This window comes from Coregonus clupeaformis, chromosome 18, assembly GCF_020615455.1.
Source record: "Coregonus clupeaformis isolate EN_2021a chromosome 18, ASM2061545v1, whole genome shotgun sequence".
Classification (NCBI taxonomy): domain Eukaryota; kingdom Metazoa; phylum Chordata; class Actinopteri; order Salmoniformes; family Salmonidae; genus Coregonus; species Coregonus clupeaformis.
In genome coordinates this window covers 39637003-39656269 of record NC_059209.1, presented here as the reverse complement: position 1 = coordinate 39656269, position 19267 = coordinate 39637003, and the positions used below count along the sequence as shown (strand labels likewise).

Sequence of the window (19267 nt, the reverse complement as noted above, 5' to 3'; positions counted from 1 at the left end):
CTGAGGCAGCAGACTTTGTGAAAATTAATATTTCTGTCATTCTCAAAACTTTTGAACACGACTGTATATGAAGGTACTGTATATGAAATAAAATATTTTGACTTTGATTGAAGGTACGTGATACAGAATCTGGACTTTCATATACACATGAAGTTAAAAAGGAATACATTTAGCGTCTTTGTAGGTATCTCTCTGGCACAAGCAAAACTTGGATTCCTTTTTATAAAACAGTGACGGGTCACTCTCAATATATGGTAGCATCAAGTGATTCACAATTTATTTTAGTTTCAAACGGCAGGTTGAGTGAGTCACTGACTCAATATTTAGCTTCAGTTTTCGGACACATAAAGGTTGTCTGTGCTCTGACTGAAACACTGACATCCCAGTCAGTCAGTCCCTCACACACACTCTGGTCTCTCTCTGTACCTCTTTGTCTGTCATACTTATGTCTGAGCTGCCACGTGAAAACTCCCTGGTCACACCTCTTTTGTCAATGTGTGGACGTCTGTCTGGGCAGCAGGTGAGAGTTTCTGCACATAGTGAAATAAACATTACTGTACAATAGGTTTACAGTAGTGAAACGCAGACATGTCAGCAAACTGATTGAGACAGGCTTCTGGATGGTTTACTCCAGTCATTAGAATATTATCTTAAAGTGATGCTACAGAGGTTTGGTATAATTTCAGCCAGTAGTTTTGAAAGTAGCGCTGACGAGCCAAAACAACGTCATCCATTTAGTATGATACTGTACATGGCGTCCTGCACAAAAAAATAAGATGTTCTGCACTTCGTACAATGTGTTATGAATTTGTAAGTGCTTAAGATCCTGTTGAATCTCTTTAACCCGTGAACTGTAAACTCTGAGAGGCTATTAGACACTCAATAAAAGACAGACATAACAGTGACTGTCCAGTGCCCTACTGTGGGTTATTTTACAGTGTGGTTAATAGAATCTACCAATTCCTTCAGACAACCATCCCATTCACATCAGCACCAAAAACAAATGGTAGGACGACCTGTGCCCAGTGTGGCTACTGAGGGTCAGCCCTCCCTCTGAACCATGAGGGCTGTGTGTGTGTGTGACATGGTCTCTCTCCCTCCATTTAAAGACCCAGTCAGTGTGTTTGTGTGTACAGAGGGCTGGAGGCGGTGTATAGACCAGTATCTGTGGCCGAACAGCAGAGCCTCTGTTGGGTCCGTTTGGGTTCATGCCGTACCGGCTCTACACGTACACCAACCTAATTAGTTTTTTCTGGTCTGAGCCAGATGTTACTTACTGCTTGACGAATGCAGGTTATTTATTTTCAACTTTAAATATTTGTTTAACAAATGTCGTGAGGAGCCAGCAGAGCCAGTGCTTACGGCAGCTTGGCCGTTAGTCGTGTAACTGTAGGATGTTCCTGTTTGCCATTCAGTGGATGCAGGAATGGAAGATGCAGTAAACGTGTGTTTTCTAACTGACACTGTATGCCTGATATTGCTCTGGTATTAATAGGACGCCACGGGAAACCGTTACGATGATATTACAGAACTCTTCTGGTGCGTTCAAGACAACTTGGAACAGAGAACTAGGAAATCTCTGACATCCGACTCCAGTGCGTTGAAGACAACTGGGAACTTTTGGTTTGGTTTGAACGGTCATCCAACTTGGAATTACAAGTCGGAAACTCGAGCCTCATTCTAGAGCTCCGACTTCTCCGACCTGAAGATCACTGACGTCACGATTTTTCCCAATCTGAGCTTTCCCCCGAGTTCCCAGTTGTCTTGAACGCACAATTCTACCTCCCAAAAAAGTTATGACCTTCTCTATTCATCATGATCATCATATTCATCATCCTCCTCCTCCTCCTCCTCCTCCTCCTCCTCCTCCTCCTCCTCCTCCTCACCACCCCAAGGAGGATGATCTATCTCCAGAATGTGAGATGTACAGTATTGGATAGAGAGCAGCTGTGCTAAAGCTGTCCCATAACTGGCTCAGTCAGCATAGAATAGCTAGAGGATGGGAGAGGCTAAGGCTTGGCTGGGGATGAGAGAAAGGGAGCTAGCTATATATCTGTGAGATGTAGCGTTACAGTGAGATTTCTCTAAGGCCCCGTCGGCAGGGCTGTCAGTCTGCTGGGCGGCCCACCACCAAGGCTCCGGGCTGGGGAGGGAAAAAGGTTCTGGCTGGGGCAGGATGGAAGAATCTTGGAGAGATTTATAGAAAGGCTCAGGCTCTGTGTAGAGAAGCCACATGATGACGCATGTTGGGCTCCTGTAAAATCAACACAAATAGAAAATCCATTACACATCATGACAAATGAGCTATTCTATGCTTGGCTTCAGGTTTAAAATTCAATGGTCAGGTTGTACTATTAGAGCAAAACCAAGACATTCAGAGATTTTGGCATCATATCGAGAGGATCCCTCAATGGAATTATTTTATTTTATTAATGCAAATGAGGCATGTCCCACTCCCGGATATGGGTTATTGGAAGTGTGTATGCCAATGTAATTTATTTTCTATTCACCACAATCCCCTGGTAATCTGACTGGAAAATGTCTAGGGCCCAGGCCAGTTCCATGAACAATGACTCATGCTGCTGTTTGACATTTGGCCAAAAAGAGCATGCTTTCAATATGGTTTATTCATTACTTTTTGATCTGCACATAAAATGTCCCCACAGCAATGCCTCTATGACTTGGCAGTTACATATTTTCTCAGTCTCTCCAAAAGCTACATGGGGCAAACCATCACTAGCTAGCTATCATGTCAACTGAAACCAGCCTTGAAGAAATCCCATAAATTTGGCATTTTAATATCAACATTTGAATTGTCTTATCTAACATTATTTGACAGTCATGTACTGTGCAACTCGTTGAGAATTACTTCCTCTCACATTTGGTTGGATCAGAACAGGTACTTACTTATAGACTAGGAACTCATATAATTTAATCTGAGATGAAAGCGTTCACACCCTACCTACTGTATACACATAAATACTTATTTACTTTCCTAGCTTCTAGGGTGTTCTAAATGAAGACTCAGACCACTAATAGAGAAGGGTGGTTCAAATCTCTCCTTGTGAGACACTCCTAGAGACTTACTGTATACTGAACAAAAATAAATACATCTAGGACGAAACACTTCACACAAGGAGGTGCAAGCGTTGCTATCAGCATGACAAACAACTTAATTTGACCTGTTGGGTTGGTTTGTTCTGGGACAGAAAGCATTTCTAAATAGCCTCTAACTGACTGCATAACTGTGCCAAACACTAGAACACTAGAATTTTACCGTAATGTACCTGTCAGAATAAAACAGAGTAGATATGTTAGAGATCTAACTGTGAATCATATCAGCTTGATTAACTATACTGAACAAAAATATAAATATGTAAAGTGTTGGTCCCAAGTTTCATGAGCTGAAATAAAAGATCACAGACATTTTCCTTAAGCACAAAAAAGCTTATTTCTCTCAAATGTTGTGCACAAATTTGTTTACATCCCTGTTACTGAGAATTTCTCTATTACCAATATAATCCATCCACCTGACAGGTGTGGCATTTTAAGAAGCTGATTAAACAGCATGATCATTACACGGGTGCACCTTGTGCTGAGGACAATAAAAGGCCACTCTAAAATGTGCAGTTTGTCACACAACACAATGCCACAGATGTCTCAAGTTTTGAGTGAGCGTGCAATTGGCATGCTAACTGCAGGAATGTCCACCAGAGTTGTTGCCAGAGAATTTAATATACTTTTCTCTACCATAAGCCGCCTCCAACGTCATTTTAGAGAATTTGACAGTACATCCAACCGGCCTCACAACCGCAGACCACGTGTAACCACGCCAGCCAAGGACCTCCACATCCGGCTTCTTCACTTGCGGGATCATCTGAGACCAGCCACCCGGACAGCTGATGAAACTGAGGAGTATTTCTGTCTGTAATAAAGCCCTTTTGTGGGGAAAAACCCATTCTGATTGGCTGGACCTGGCTCCCCAGTGGTTGGGCCTGGCTCCCAAGTGGGTGGGCCTATGCCCTCCCAGGCCCACCCATGGCTGTGCCCCTGCCCAGTCATCTGAAATTCATAGATTAGGGTCTAATTAATTTATTTCAATTGAATGATTTCCTTGTATGAACTGTAACTCAGTAAAATCATTGACATTTTTGCATGTTGCATTTATATTTTTGTTCAGAATATATTGAAAATCAATAAATACCTCCAGGACTAAATAAGATTGTGGTCCCACTCCCACCCACCTCTCCATCTCCTTCAGATTACCACCATGTGAGTTGTCAGTGTTCCTGTTGTCTTAGAGACGGACAGACCGGCCTTAGGGGATGGAAAACCTCAGAACACCGAACCTCTCAGGTGTGGCATCATCTTCCCCATCCTCCCCATCCTCCCCACCGCTTCACACAGTGGGCACTCTTCTCTCAAAGAACCCTCTTTGGAATGATATCAACTACACTACTGTATCATTAAAAGCAGGTTTGTTTCTACACAGCTGACAAGAAGTAGCCTTGCATACTTTTCAGCACAAACAAAAAAGTAAGTAGCCTTGCACAAGCCTTGGCGAGCCGTCAGAACTCATAGGAGCATCTCCTGTTTCTGTAGCGTGAGGCAGCTTGATGTACAAATTCACCCCCTGGACAGGACGCAAGTCTTTCGCAGGGTATTACCCCCAATCTATTTCCTTAATGCTGTCCAGGTCGGACCCTCCTGTAGCCATGAAGGGATGCACCTGGTCAGCAACAATGTTCAGATACGCTGTGGCATTCAAACGTTGCTCAATTGGTATCAAGGGACCTAACGTGTGCCAGGAAAACATTCCCCACACCATTACACCACCGCCACCAGCCTTGACACCAGGCAGGAGGGGCCATGGACTTACAGTGCCTTGCAAAAGTATTCATCCCCCTTGGCGTTTTTCCTATTTTGTTGCATTACAACCTGTAATTTTAATGGATTTTTATTTGGATTTCATGTAATGGACATACACAAAATAGTCCAAATTGGTGAAGTAAAATGAAAAATATAACTTGTTTCAAAAAAGTCTAAAAAATAAATAACGGAAAAGTGGTACGTGCATATGTATTCACCCCCTTTGCTATGAAGTCCCTGAATAAGATCTGGTGCAACCAATTACCTTTAGAAGTCACATAATTAGTTAAATAAAGTCCACCTGTGTGCAATCTAAGTGTCACATGATCTGTCACATGATCTCAGTATATATACACCTGTTCTGAAAGGCCCCAGAGCAGGGTTCCCCAATTAGATTTTCAAAAGGGCCAAATTTGGTCAGGCATGCCAAGCCGAGGGCCAACATGTTTGTTTTTTTGGCGACAGTTTTATGTTTTATCAGTTTTCACTTCTATTGTGATTTTATAATTATTAGTAGTGGTGTTAGGAGTCACATAAGAGAAAAATGAAAAATACTAAATTAGTCCAAAACCAACTATTTAATTATGAAATGCCCCTGGAGCATATTATGTGCAAACAGTCAGCAAACAAAAAGTCCAGCAAACACATTCACACACACACACACACACACACACACACACACACACACAGCGCCCACTTCTGTCTGGAACACCCATGCTTTGGATATCTGCGTTCAGGCGGTCTTTCTAAGAGAAGAGACAGAAGGACAAACACAGACAGACAGAGATTTTTAGTTAGGTACTTTTCAAATGTGTTATCAGAATATGCCACATTAGTTTTTAAACTTTTAAAATATGTGAACCAAATAATATCAAGCTGTTAACAACCAAAAGTGTTTGATATTAATGTGACAATATAATTAATTAGCTTTTATTTGTGTTTTTTATTTTTTATTGCTGTGTATTAAGTTTTACATTTTACTAACTAGTTGGATGCCATTTACTTTTATTTAAGCTGTGTAGCATATTTAGTAGGAAACATGCTATTAAATATGAAATGGTTATTTCATTGTAATAATGATTATACCACAAGAAGATTGAAAAATAGCAAAAAAATAATTGGATCTGGTTCACTTACCAATCAGTGAGAGCGACGGGATGAGGCAACCTTTCTGATGTCAGGCTTGTATTCTGTTGTGGCAATCCTGAGGCACTGTTCAAGATGTGAATCTGAGAGTCTGTTTCTGTCCTGGCTCTTGATAGCATTCATTGAAGAAAATGCTGATTCACAGATGTATGTTGAGGGGAGCATCGTGAGTAGGAGCATTGCAATATCTCTGGTGTTTTTAAAACGAGCTTGGGGAACCACGTTGATCCAAAAGTCACTCACCAGTGCATCCTTGTGTTGACCTTTGAGCAAATCAGATGTTCCCATCTCCAAGATTTCCATCTGAAGAGCAGCCTCATCTATGGAAGGCACCAGCTTTTTGGCCTCTGCAGTCCACTGGCCGTCAGTTGACACAGAAAACGGCTGTCTTACGAAGAGAAGGATGTCAGCTGAGAGTTTAGGGGAGCTTTCAAATCTTTCCTTGAAGTTTTCTGCCAGCCTGGACACAAAATCCTTCATTGCTGGATCTTCCTGATTTTATTCTTCTCACAATGCTCATGCAGACGTGGAAAGTGTAACTTTCTCCCATTAATGTCTCTCTCCAGGAGGTGCAGCTTTGACCGGAAAGCTGCAATCGCCTCATACATGTCAGCAACAGTGTGGTTCTTGCCTTGTAGTCGCAGGTTAAGGTGATTTAGATGAGACATGATGTCACACAAAAAAGTAACATCTGATATCACCTTGTTGTCAGTTAAAAAGCTCAAAAAGTCGCAGATTTTTCTGGGTAGTTTGCATTAAAACTGGCAGCATGAATAGAGTTAAAATGCCGCTTCAGATTGTCCGCTTTTATTACAGCTACAGTCTGCATGCATATTAAGCATGTGGGCTTAGCACTGTTGTGGTCCGGTAAAAAAAAGCAATACCTCTCAGTCCAGTCAGTTTTGAACTGACGGTTCTCCTGGTCTACCTTGCGTATCTTGGCGAATGCCATGTTGGTTTGACTGGATATAATAATTTTTTGTGAGGAAGTGGTCATTCATTTTGATGAAAGAGGGTTAACTGGCGAGTGGCCATGTTGGTTTGACTGGCGAGCGGCTGTGGCTACTGTGTGTGTATGACACTACACTAGGTAGCTAGTCGAGTGGAGACGAGTACGCAGAGCGCGCAAAGCACGTCTTACGTATGCACGCGGTAAAGGCCACAGGTCAAGGTGTGGGATAATTTCAAAATAAAGCAGAGCTGCGGATATTAAATTCATGTTTATTAGAACAAGTGAATGCCAATGCTGTCAGTGTGGGCCAGACATTTGGCTCTTGCGGGCCGGATTTGGCCCGCGGGCCGCTTATTGGGGTTGGCTGCCACAGAGTCTGCAACACCACTAAGCAAGGGGCACCACCAAGCAAGCGGCACCATGAAGACCAAGGAGCTCTCCAAACAGGTCTGGGACAAAGTTGTGGAGAAGTACAGATCAGGGTTGGGTTATAAAAAAATATCTGAAACTTTGAACATCCCACGGAGCACCATTAAATCCATTATTTAAAAAATGGAAAGAATATGGCACCACAACAAACCTGCCAAGAGAGGGCCGCCCACCAAAACTCACGGACCAGGCAAGGAGGGCATTAATCAGAGAGGCAACAAAGAGACCAAAGATAACCCTGAAGGAGCTGCAAAGCTCCACAGTGGAGATTGGAGTATCTGTCCATAGGACCACTTTAAGCCGTACACTCCACAGAGCTGGGCTTTACGGAAGAGTGGCCAGAAAAAAAGCCATTGTTTAAAGAAAAAAATAAGCAAACACGTTTGGTGTCCGCCAAAAGGCATTTGGGAGACTCCCCAAACATATGGAAGAAGGTACTCTGGTCAGATGAGACTAAAATTGAGCTTTCTGGCCATCAAGGAAAACGCTATGTCTGGCGCAAACCCAACACCTCTCATCACCTCTCATCACCCCGAGAACACCATCCCCACAGTGAAGCATGGTGGTGGCAGCATCATGCTGTGGGGATGTTTTTCATCGGCAGGGACTGGGAAACTGGTCAGAATTGAAGGAATGATGGATGGCGCTAAATACAGGGAATTCTTGAGGGAAACCTGTTTCAGTCTTCCAGAGATTTGAGACTGGGACGGAGGGTCACCTTCCAGCAGGACAATGACCCTAAGCATACTGCTAAAGCAACACTCTAATGGTTTAAGGGGAAACATTTAAATGTATTGTAATGGCCTAGTCAAAGCCCAGTCCTCAATCCAATTGAGAATCTCTGGTTTGACTTAAAGATTGCTGTACACCAGCAGAACCCATCCAACTTGAAGGAGCTGGAGCAGCTTTGCCTTGAAGAATGGGCAAAAATCCCAGTAGCTAGATGTGCCAAGCTTATAGAGACATACCCCAAGAGACTTGCAGCTGTAATTACTGCAAAAGGTGGCTCTACAAAGTATTTACTTTGGGGGGGTGAATAGTTATGCACGCTCAAGTTTTCTGTTTTTTTGTCTTATTTCTTGTTTGTTTCACAAAAACAAATATTTTGCATCTTCAAGGTGGTATGCATGTTGTGTAAATCAAATTATAGAAACCCCCCAAAAATCCATTTGAATTCCAGGTTGTAAGGCAACAAAGTAGGAAAAATGCCAAGGAGGGTGAATACTTTCGCAAGCCACTCATCCGTGATTGAACGAAGCCGCTTCTTGTTTTTAGCTGATAGGAGTGGAACCCTGTGTGGTCGTCTGCTGCAATAGCCCATTCGTGACAAGGACCGACGAGTTGTGCTTTCCGAGATGCCGTTCTGCACACCACTGTTGTACTGCGCCGTTATTTGTGTTTGCCTGCAAGCGGGCCTGTTTGTGGCCCGCCTGCACAATTCTTGCCATTCTCCTTCGATCTCTCTCATCAACGAGCTGTTTTTACCCACAGGACTGCCACTGACTGGATATTTTTTGTTTGTCGCGCCATTCTCAGTAAACCCTAGACAGTGTTGTGCGTGAAAAGCCCAGGAGGCCGGCCGTTTCTGAGATACTGGAATCGGCACGCCTGGCACCGACGATCATATCACGCTTAACGTCGCTTAGGTCACTAGTTTTGCCCATTCTAACGTTCATTCGAACAGTAACTGAAGGCCTCGATGCCTGTCTGCCTGCTTTATACAGCAAGCCACGGCCACGTGACTCACTGTCTATAGAAGCGAACAATTTTGTGAATGGGGTGGTGTACCTAATAAACTGAGTGTATAATACAGTGGTGTCTCTTTCACTGTTAATACAATTAAAGACTGACTACCTAGAGTCAAGTCTAGCCATATTTACTGCTGTCAATCTCAACACATATCCTGGTATGTAGCCCCTAGACCGCACAGGAATGACCACACACACATTAACCGCCTACTCATGTGTCGGTCTGCACACTGTCTGTCCCTTTTACACACTCACAAGTAAGATCTATTCAAATACCACCCAGTCTTCCTCAACATCTGACATGCTTGGAATACCACCCAAATGGGACTGTATGGATACTCTCCAGACCAGATGACATCACAAGTCACTTTATTTGGAAGTCTTCACCACAAAATTAAATATGACAGTATAATATTGTATCGCTTGTGTCACTATGGTCTTAATTCTATTCAGGCAGCTGATAAAGTCAGTGTTTCAAAAGTCAAGTCAAGGCAAGGCCTTAAACCACTCTCTGAGGTTTGCTCATTTGAATTGTACTTATTTTACGTCATCCATTCACCATAACACATACTGTGCAGATATAAATAAACTCAATGTAGGCTGGGCCTAATATATCAAATGCATGGTAAGGTAAGATGCCAAATCTTTTCACTCCGAATCTAAGGGAGTCATTTGCCACAAACGAATAGATATTTCCTCCAAATTTCCTGGTTGAATGTATAGAATGGGTAAACAGAGTGTCAAGGGATGCCAAATTGAATCCAGCTGTGTCCAAATAGAGGCATTCAGCTGGGCTTAATTCCCCAAAGACAAGGGAGTAAAAACAAGTGTCTGTGTTTATCATACAATACATTCCATCATTATCTTTATTTTATTTATTTATTTATTTATTTTATTTAAAATAAATAAATATAAATAAATAATAAAAAATAAATAAAATAATTATCTTTCTAACCTGACACAAAACAACTGCTGTATCTGATAGAAGATGTCTGTGGCGTTTTAGACAATAGACCATAGACCTAAGACAATACATGGATCCACTAAACTAGACATGACGTTGGCTGGGACCAAAAACTCAGACGTAATACATTTCAACAAACATTAATGACATCATACTTGCTCAAACCTACATGTTCCCACAGTATCCATGTTGTTTGTTCTCATAATTAAAACAATTATACTTTCTCATCCTTTGGATATTTCTTCTAATACTTTATGCCGTTTTGCTAATTGTTCTATTTTTTATTTTTTATTTCTGTAGGCAAAGTTTTTTCAATATTTAAATAATAATGCATTTGATTCATCCACTGTCTTAACGACTGAGGATTTTTCTAATATCAACTTAAGTTCTGGGCCATAGAAAATCCCGTTCTTATTCAGATTACTTACTGTACATCGTATATCCGTTAAAATGTTGCTTGTAAATTCTATACATGACTGGTCTAGGACGTGCATGTGATTCCTATGGACAGCTAGGGTATAGGGTTCCCGGCCACATTGACTCTGTCTACAGGAAAATCCTCCAATTTCCTGCAGACACTGAACTTCTAATATCTATTGTAATATCAAAGTATAAATGGGACAGCTGGCTTCCGTTATCCGCTGCTAGTCTGGAATAAAGAATGAAATGCAGAGTTGGCCACACCTGTCAATGGTTAAAGGCAGGGGCTCCAACATGGCAGTCGTGTGATGAGTGGAGGAAAGTCAACTCATAAAACCCTAATATATAAACTAGCCTCTAGGTCTTTTTATAAAGACAGGTTTTGCTGTCTCATCATATTTCTTGGAGCTGCGTGCTAGCTGTCCACTCATTCCACCAGGGTTCATTCATGTTTTCCATGAAATATTGGCAAAATGATTGTGAATCAAATGGAAGGAGTTCTCTATGTTGGCCGGTTGGCTGAGCTCTCCCATTGAACTGAGGCGGGACAGAGAAACAGAAATATAGGCTATGCACTGTTCCATATTCTGCCACTTGCTCTCAGGTACAGTAGGGCTACAGTAAGTTATCACTGATCACGAACCTACAGTTGCTGAAACAAAACCCCTCAACACTCAAAACCTGTCTAATCTGTTGTGCCTACTCTGTTACCACTTCTCGGACATTGCCTCCATTGTTCTGCGAAATAAAAGTTTGAAGTAACAAAATCTACCATCAGACATGTAAGCTCAGACAGGTACATGGGAAGTGCTCTTTCAAGGTGTTGTGCACCCTTGCTGGGATGCGTCCCAAATGGCACCCTATTCCCTTTATAGCGACCAAAACTGGTCAAAGGTAGTGCATTATATAGGGAATAGCGTGCCATTTGGGACACAGACTTGTCCTGCCTGCCTGCTAGGGGAGAACTGTGAGGGGCTCTGTATGCCGGGAGCCAGGGCTCAGGGATGGGGGGATCCAGTTGCAGGGAGCTGAATCGGCGCTCTGTTGGGGCTCGGCTGGACACTGTCACTGCGTGTTTGTTGAGGGCGGGTCAATGAGGACTTTCTTTGACATAGGAATTTCACAGCACACGACCGCAGCAGCAGCAGCGCTAGGCAGAGAGCTCTACTCTGGCTCCAGCTCACAGGCATGAGCGGATATACAGTTACTGACCGTAGGTGAGGTGGGCAGGGAGGATAGACAGCTATGGCCCGGAACACTGAAACGTCAGTAAACAAATCTGAAGACAATAGAGAATGCCAGCTAAATATGTCATTACTTCACTGTCTCTATGGGGAAATGGACCCACATACTGTACCGTATGACCGTGTCCCTTTGACATTTTCTCAGATAAACGTCCATCTATGTTGAGTATGCTGTGCTGGAGAGCAGTGGAATATCAACGTGCCACCTTGCCCCACAGAAAACAAGTGTAAATCAAATCAAATCAAATATTATTTGTCACGTGCGCCGAATACAACGGGTGTAGACTTTACCGTGAAATGCTTGCTTACGACCCCTTCTCAAAGATGCAGAGTAAAAAAAAAAAATAATAATAATAATAATAATAATTGTAACTCAATAGTAATAAAATACACAAGAATGGAGCTATATAGGAGCTATATACAGGGGTACTAGATCAATGTGTACTAGAGCAATGTGTACTAGATCAATGTGCAGGGGTACACGGTTTTTTAGGTAGATATGTACATGAAGGCAGAGTGAAGTGACTAGGCATCAGGATAGATAATAATAAGAGTAAAATAAAGAACAGAGTAGCAGCAGCAAATGAAGAGTGTAAAAGTGTTTGTTTGTGCATGTGTGTGTTTGTGTTGTGTTGGTATGTTTGTGTTTGTGTGTGCCTATATAGTGTAGGCTATGTGAATGTGTGTCGGTTTTGTGTGAGAGTGTCAGTGTGCAGGGTAAACAAATAACCCATCTGTCTACAGACTAGACCTGTCACCTGGCCCGTAAAATAACTGGACAGCTGTAGGTTACTCATACCTAATCACAGTCTCTGAAGAGGTCTAGGGCATGTAGTTGTGGTATATGGCTATATTAGATGATACAGTAATACACCTCATGTGATTTTTACAATCCAGTGCAGCGCATGCATGATCTTCTACCACTACATAAGACCCATATATTATTATTATTACTACTTACTATGACCATGCAAGTTGAAATTTGAGAAGGTTTTGCTTTCCAAGCAACCAAGACACACCTTCCAATGAAACGTCTTCGTCTTCTTTACACTATACATGTGTGCTCCGTTTGTTTCCTCCTTCTATGTCAGCTGAGGGCGACAGAGGGAGGTGTGTTTCTCCGAGTACCGAGCAAAGAATTCCCTCACTCAGTCCACGATATCTTGCATATTAGAAACTTCGGCGCAGGCGACAAGGCGTTCGTCATAGATTCCACGGTGGTGCTTGTATGAGTGTGGAGAGAGATTGGACTTCTCCCTCAGATTGTGACGGTTATCGGTTCGTTGTTTGCCTCGCGCGAAAACGTAACACACCGATAGAGATTTTAAAGTTAGATCGAGGTTTGTTCTATGTAATGATCTCCTGAAGGAAGATAACGGAACGACTCTGAGAAAGGAAGAAGCCACTTTATATTGATCTATTGATCTCCTATCCCCGGTGCATTTTTGCGGTCGTCATAGATTCCACCGTGGTGCTTGCATGAGTGTGGAGAGAGATTGGACTTCTCCCGCAGATTGTGACATCCACCGGTTGTCGGTTGTTTGCCTCGCGCGAAAACGTAACACACCGATGGAGCTTTTCAAGTTAGATCGAGGTTTGTCCTATGTAATGATCTCCTGAAGGAAGATAACGGAACGACTCTGAGAAAGGAGGAAGCCACTTTATATTGATCTAATGATCTCTTATCCCCGGTGCATTTTTGGTTCCCTGTCAAAGTTGTAAAGGATCAGCTGGAATGGAAATAATTCGCGTATGTCTCCTGCCACGTCTGGACCGTTGTAAAAAGTCTCAAGAAATAATGAAGTAACCGCTATGGAGCCGGACAATGCCCCGTACTCCAAACTCAAAACAGCTGGAGTCGGGGGGTGAGTACACATTATCCAAACAAATAGCTCTTCCGTCCATCTCTTATGTAGACTGATGATTATTTAACTCACTTGTGAACAACTGTTCAGCTCCAGTAGGACATTGCGTTTCCACACATTCCAGAAGAAACCCATGTTTATTTTCTTGAGAGCACACAAGAATAGAGACAAAGTGGGAATCATGTCGGTGTCAATGAATGAATGATCCATATAACGTGATCCCAATGTGTAGACTAATATTTTGCCTTACCATTTTCATGTTGTATTTGTCAGCTATGACATAAACACGTAATTTGTCTCAACTTAACGAGTCTTATCTATGAGAGGATCCCCAGGGAATAAGGTCTAGGCCTATTTTGGGGGAGTTTGTTGTCTGTGCAGAGGACTTGCAGAAACATTGTCAGCGGAAACTTGAATAGCCTGTGAAAAGTTCTGGATTCCAGTAGAGCTGGTGGCTATTTACTATCAATAATTAGGGTATTATTAGATAGTTATTAATGATAGCAATGGCACATTTTGGATTTCAGATGCATTGCAATGTATTAGTAAAATACAAGTTCCAGTTAAAAACATTTTGTTTAAAAAAAATGAAGCATTTCCCTTTTATAAACTCTGGTGAACTTAAAGTTTCACTCTTTGCTGCTTATGCAGCTGTGCACTGCTGCGGTGCCAAATTAATGCTGTCGGAGTGATTTGTTGGGATGGGGTTAGAGAGAGTAGGAGATTCCCTTATTCCCTCCCATCCTTTTCCACTCCTCTTCTCTCCTACATCTCACTCTACTGGTTGGCTAGTTCGATAAGTGGGTGGGGGAATACACTATTCATAAAAAAAAGTTGCATCATATTACATAACATTCAACTCAACTAACCTAATGTAGCAGGCGTATAAGAAACGCCTGAGCGGCATTTCTATCTTTCTGGTCCCGATGAGAGAAAAAAAGCTGTCGGGGGAGGTTCTCTTCTAGACTGTTCATCCAATCCAGTAAATGTGGAGGAGGAGTTAAGATGGAGTGTCAGCTTGTTAACTTCCGAATGCGTAAATCGAGTCACAAGGCTCGCTTTCCATTTCCCATGAAAACCGGATGCATCCAGTTGTAGGCAACCTGCTGGGGGTGCAACTCAAAAAACCACGCCTTATATAGTTTTCTGCAAATGTAAATGTTGAATGTGGTGTGAAAACATTGAATGAGGGTGACGTCCAGAGAGTGGCAAGGGGATTAATAAACCCATCAACTTCAGCACACACTCTTGACTTGAATGATACAACGCATGTTCCACTTTTAAATAAGAAAACAAGCGTGAAATTCAAATTAACAAATCCCCCTTGTCGTTTTACAAGATATAAACCTCAGTAACAGTTCAACATTTAATTTGGTAGGTATTTTACACGTGTCAAATCTCGAAAGCCGACATAAACAAATGCACGTGGCATATGAAATTGCGCAAACTAAAAAAGAATGTGGTGCCTTATGGGATTACACTTCGCTCTGAAGCCGGCAGCGTTGCTAGCTCGGCCGAAGTGGTTATTGGAGGGTCTAATGAGCCTCTACACCCTCAATCATTTTCACTCCCTCAGCTTTGGGACACTTGTGCATATGGCGGAGGCGCGCATGAACATGCAAATGGAGGGGTGAGGGGAAGAGTGGTTTGGGATTCAGCCAGTGTCTCCCTCCCTCCCTGGCTGCCTGGCTGGAGTTTTCAGGCCTGCAGGTCATTGCGAGGCCTTATTCTGTAAGAGGAAACCCCCCAGAAGTCAATGAGTTTAACAGATTGTGGACAAGCTGCTGTGCTGTAACCACGTACTTACTGTAAGGCACTCTCATCCAGCTCAAATACTTATTGCTGGTGCCTCGTGAGTACTGCATTGCTGGTGAAACCAAATACATGCATAACATTTTTACACTTTACATGTGTAAAAACACTTATCCAAGCTGACATCCAGGCTGAAAACTACTCAGAGATATTCCCAGTACATCATTGAGACTCATTCTTTGGCCTCATCTACTTTCAATATCTTCAGTTAAATGTAGTCATGGTAACTACTACAAAACAAACTCACAGGATAACATAAGCCCGTTTATGTATGTGAAGTCACGATCTGACCGGTAAGTGCTGACTGATGATTTACTGCATTGGTTTCCTGTGTTGAGTTCCTAAGTGTTGATGTTTCCAGATGTTTGTCTCCCCCTGCCCTTGTAAATGAAGGACTTTTCCAAATTTTCCCCCTCTCATTGCCTCCTTGATTTCTAAGAACCATTGGTGATGGTAATGCAAGTGTTTGGATGGCCTACTCAGGAGCAGTACCCACCTAGCTCCCCTAAGGGCCAGATTATCTGGTGCATCAGTGACTAGAACATCTAGATGGGATTTGGGTGAAAGCAGTACTGCTGCTGATGCTGCTGCCACAATGGGTTACTATGCATAAGATCTGACCACTCAGGAGCTAGGATGTTATAAATTGTTTAATACTTATAAACTAAAAATGAAATGAGTGTAGAAATGACCTTCTACAACCCCAGTTATGTGTGTGTGTGTTTGTGTGTTTGTGTGTGTGCAGGTGTGTGTGTGTGACCATGTTCTTTCTCTACCCCACAGGAGAGCTCTGATACTCTGGACTATTTTCTATAGTACCTGTTTTCTCGGACTAGCACAAGCACACCCTGAAGGTGAGGTTTCATTATCTCATTCTGTAGTAAGAATTCATGTATATACAAATGCCATCATCTCTTATTGCATTACCCCTGTAGACCAAATGGGTACTGCTAAGTAGACACACACACACACACACACACACACACACACACACACACACTTGGAAAGAGTCAAGTTGAGGCCTACAGCCTAAAGTGTATGATTGAATATACAGGGGTGAAAGGTGGATTGTAAAATAGATCATAACCTGGCTAAAACCAATTCAACCCATCCAAACACCTATCTATCTATCTATCTATCTATCTATCTATCTATCTATCTATCTATCTATCTATCTATCTATCTATCTATCTATCTATCTATCTATCTATCTATCTATCTATCTATCTATCTATCTATCTATCTATCTATCTATCTATCTATCTATCTATCTGTCTGTCTGTCTGTCTGTCTGTCTGTCTGTCTGTCTGTCTGTCTGTCTGTCTGTCTGTCTGTCTGTCTGTCTGTCTGTCTGTCTGTCTGTCTGTCTGTCTGTCTGTCTGTCTGTCTGTCTGTCTGTCTGTCTGTCTCGTCTGTCTGTCTGTCTGTCTGTCGTCTGTCTGTCTGTCTGTCTGTCTGTCTGTCTGTCTGTCTGTCTGTCTGTCTGTCTGTCTGTCTGTCTGTCTGTCTGTCTGTCTGCCTGCCTGCCTGCCTGCCTGCCTGCCTGCCTGCCTGCCTGCCTGCCTGCCTGCCTGCCTGCCTGCCTGCCTGCCTGCCTGCCTGCCTGCCCGCCTGCCTGCCTGCCCCCCGCTGCCGCCTGCCTGCCTGCCTGCCTCGCCTGCCTGCCTGCCTGCCTGCCTGCCTGCCTGCCTGCCTGCCTGCCTGCCTGCCTGCCTGCCTGCCTGCCTGCCTGCCTGCCTGCCTGCCTGTCTGTCTATTCTAGAGGTTCAGAGAGAGATAGCCAGATAACTTTGTTATCATCTGATGTGGAAGTGAAGACGTGATGGAGATAAATCTATCTCTGTTCTATTTCTATGGTGGGAGATGCAGCTTCTACTGGGATTATTGGGAATCTTCTGATATCCCTCAGAATGTGGGATTCTATCAAACAATACTGCACATCCCCCTCCACTGTCTCTGATGAGACGGCTGCATTTACTGTGCAACTCTGCCAAGATTTTCTAAAAGAGGATGTCTGTGGAGATCTGGATGTACTTTAACCTGTAATAGGGTTTTCACTGTGCCACTTCCTCTAGCAAACCAGCTATTATGTTATTATATTTCATCATGTATCTTCTTAGTGCACTTACTGCTCTTTCAAAATTAAAACCAGATCATTTTAAACTATACTATCATGGGACATTCTGCTGATGAAGGACGTTTTTTGTTTTTGTCTTCAAGTTCAGCTTCAGTTCTTTCCATGTGTAGGGGGTCTGTCCAGTGATCGTGCCCTCCCTGCCTACCACTTGCCTGCACATATCGGCATCACACATGGCACCCTATTCCCTACATAGTGCACCACTTTTGATAATATTCTGCCTGCAAACCCCTCTCCTTCCCCCATAACATGACTGATGTCCCAACAGCCTTTGAGAATCATAGCAGCAGAGAGAGTGTCTGTACTGTTTTGTATTTCTTCCTCTCTATTGTAGCACTATATATAATTTAACTCTCTAAGTGTTTAGTTGACTGTTGCCCACATTTGTTTTCCATCAGTTCTGGAGGAATCTGCTCATGTACATCTGAGCCTTGTACTGTATTCTTCATGTGGATCACAAAGACAGGATGAACCATTTCAGCCACCATACTTCAACCTGGGGTTTGTTCAGTAGGACACAACATTGTGGAATGTTCAGATAATTGTATTATGCAGAATGTGGAATAATGTTATCGATATTCATGGTATTTCTATCTACAATGTTCCACAATGTTTGCCTGCTGAACGTGGTCCTAAACAGGGTTCCAAAAGGGTTCTTCTGTACCCTTTTTGGTTCCAGATAGAATACTTTTGAGTTTCATGTAGAACCCTCTGTGGAAAGGGTTCTACATGGAACTGAAAAGGGTTCTACCTGGAACCAAAAGGGTTCTACCTGGAACCAAAAATAGTTCTTCAAAGGGTTATCTTTTGCTGCTGATTCAGCCTTTGTGGGCCTCAAACAGTATGGTGCAACCACTGTCCCTGGTGGTGCCCAGATGGCTTACTACAGCATGGTACAACCACTGTCCCTGGTGGTACCCAGATGGCTTACTACACTCTAAAAAATGCTGGGTTAAAAACAACCCAGTGTTTAGACATGATTCTTCTGCTCCCTTGCTGAGTATATAGACAAATATGGCACCCCCTATTGCCCTGGAAGAGGTGCTCTTCACTGATACAGTTGAAGTCAGAAGTTTACATACACTTAGGATGGAATCATTAAAACTTGTTTTTCAACCAAACTATAGTTTTGGCAAGTCGGTTAGGACATCTACTTTGTGCATGACACAAGTCATTTTTCCAACAATTGTTTACAGACAGATTATTTCACTTATAATTCACTGTATCACAATGCCAGTGGGTCAGAAGTTTACATACACTAAGTTGACTGTGCCTTTAAACAGCTTGGAAAATTCCAGAAAATGATGTCATGCTTCTGATAGGCTAATTGACATCATTTGAGTCAATTGGAGGTGTACCTGTGGATGTATTTCAAGGCCTACCTTCAAACTCAGTGCCTCTTTGCTCGACATCATGGGAAAATCAAAAGAAATCAGCCAAGACCTCAGAAAAATAATTGTAGGCCTCCACAAGTCTGGTTCATCCTTGGGAGCAATTTCCAAATGCCTGAAGGTACCACATTCGTCTGTACAAACAATAGTACACAAGTATAAACACCATGGGACCACGCAGCCGTCATACCGCTCAGGAAGGAGGCGCGTTCTGTCTCCTAGAGATGAACGTACTTTGGTGCGAAAAGTGCAAATCAATCCCAGAACAACAGCAAAGGACCTTGTGAAGA

General features: G+C 42.8%; 1 protein-coding gene across 2 annotated transcripts in view; it reads left to right on the top strand.

Moving 5' to 3' along the window:
• Positions 1-12835: 12835 nt before the first annotated feature.
• LOC121558076 (collagen alpha-1(XXVII) chain B) overlaps positions 12836-19267 on the top strand; it is a 93844-nt gene continuing 87412 nt past the window's right edge. Inside the window, exons 1-2 of one of the 2 annotated variants that reach the window (XM_041871560.2) lie at positions 12836-13637; positions 16233-16303. In XM_041871560.2, the coding sequence (XP_041727494.1) occupies positions 13585-13637; positions 16233-16303 (124 nt within the window). In that variant the 5' untranslated portion in view covers positions 12836-13584. The remainder of the gene's footprint in view (positions 13638-16232; positions 16304-19267) is intronic. The other variant, XM_041871561.2, reaches the window with a different exon arrangement.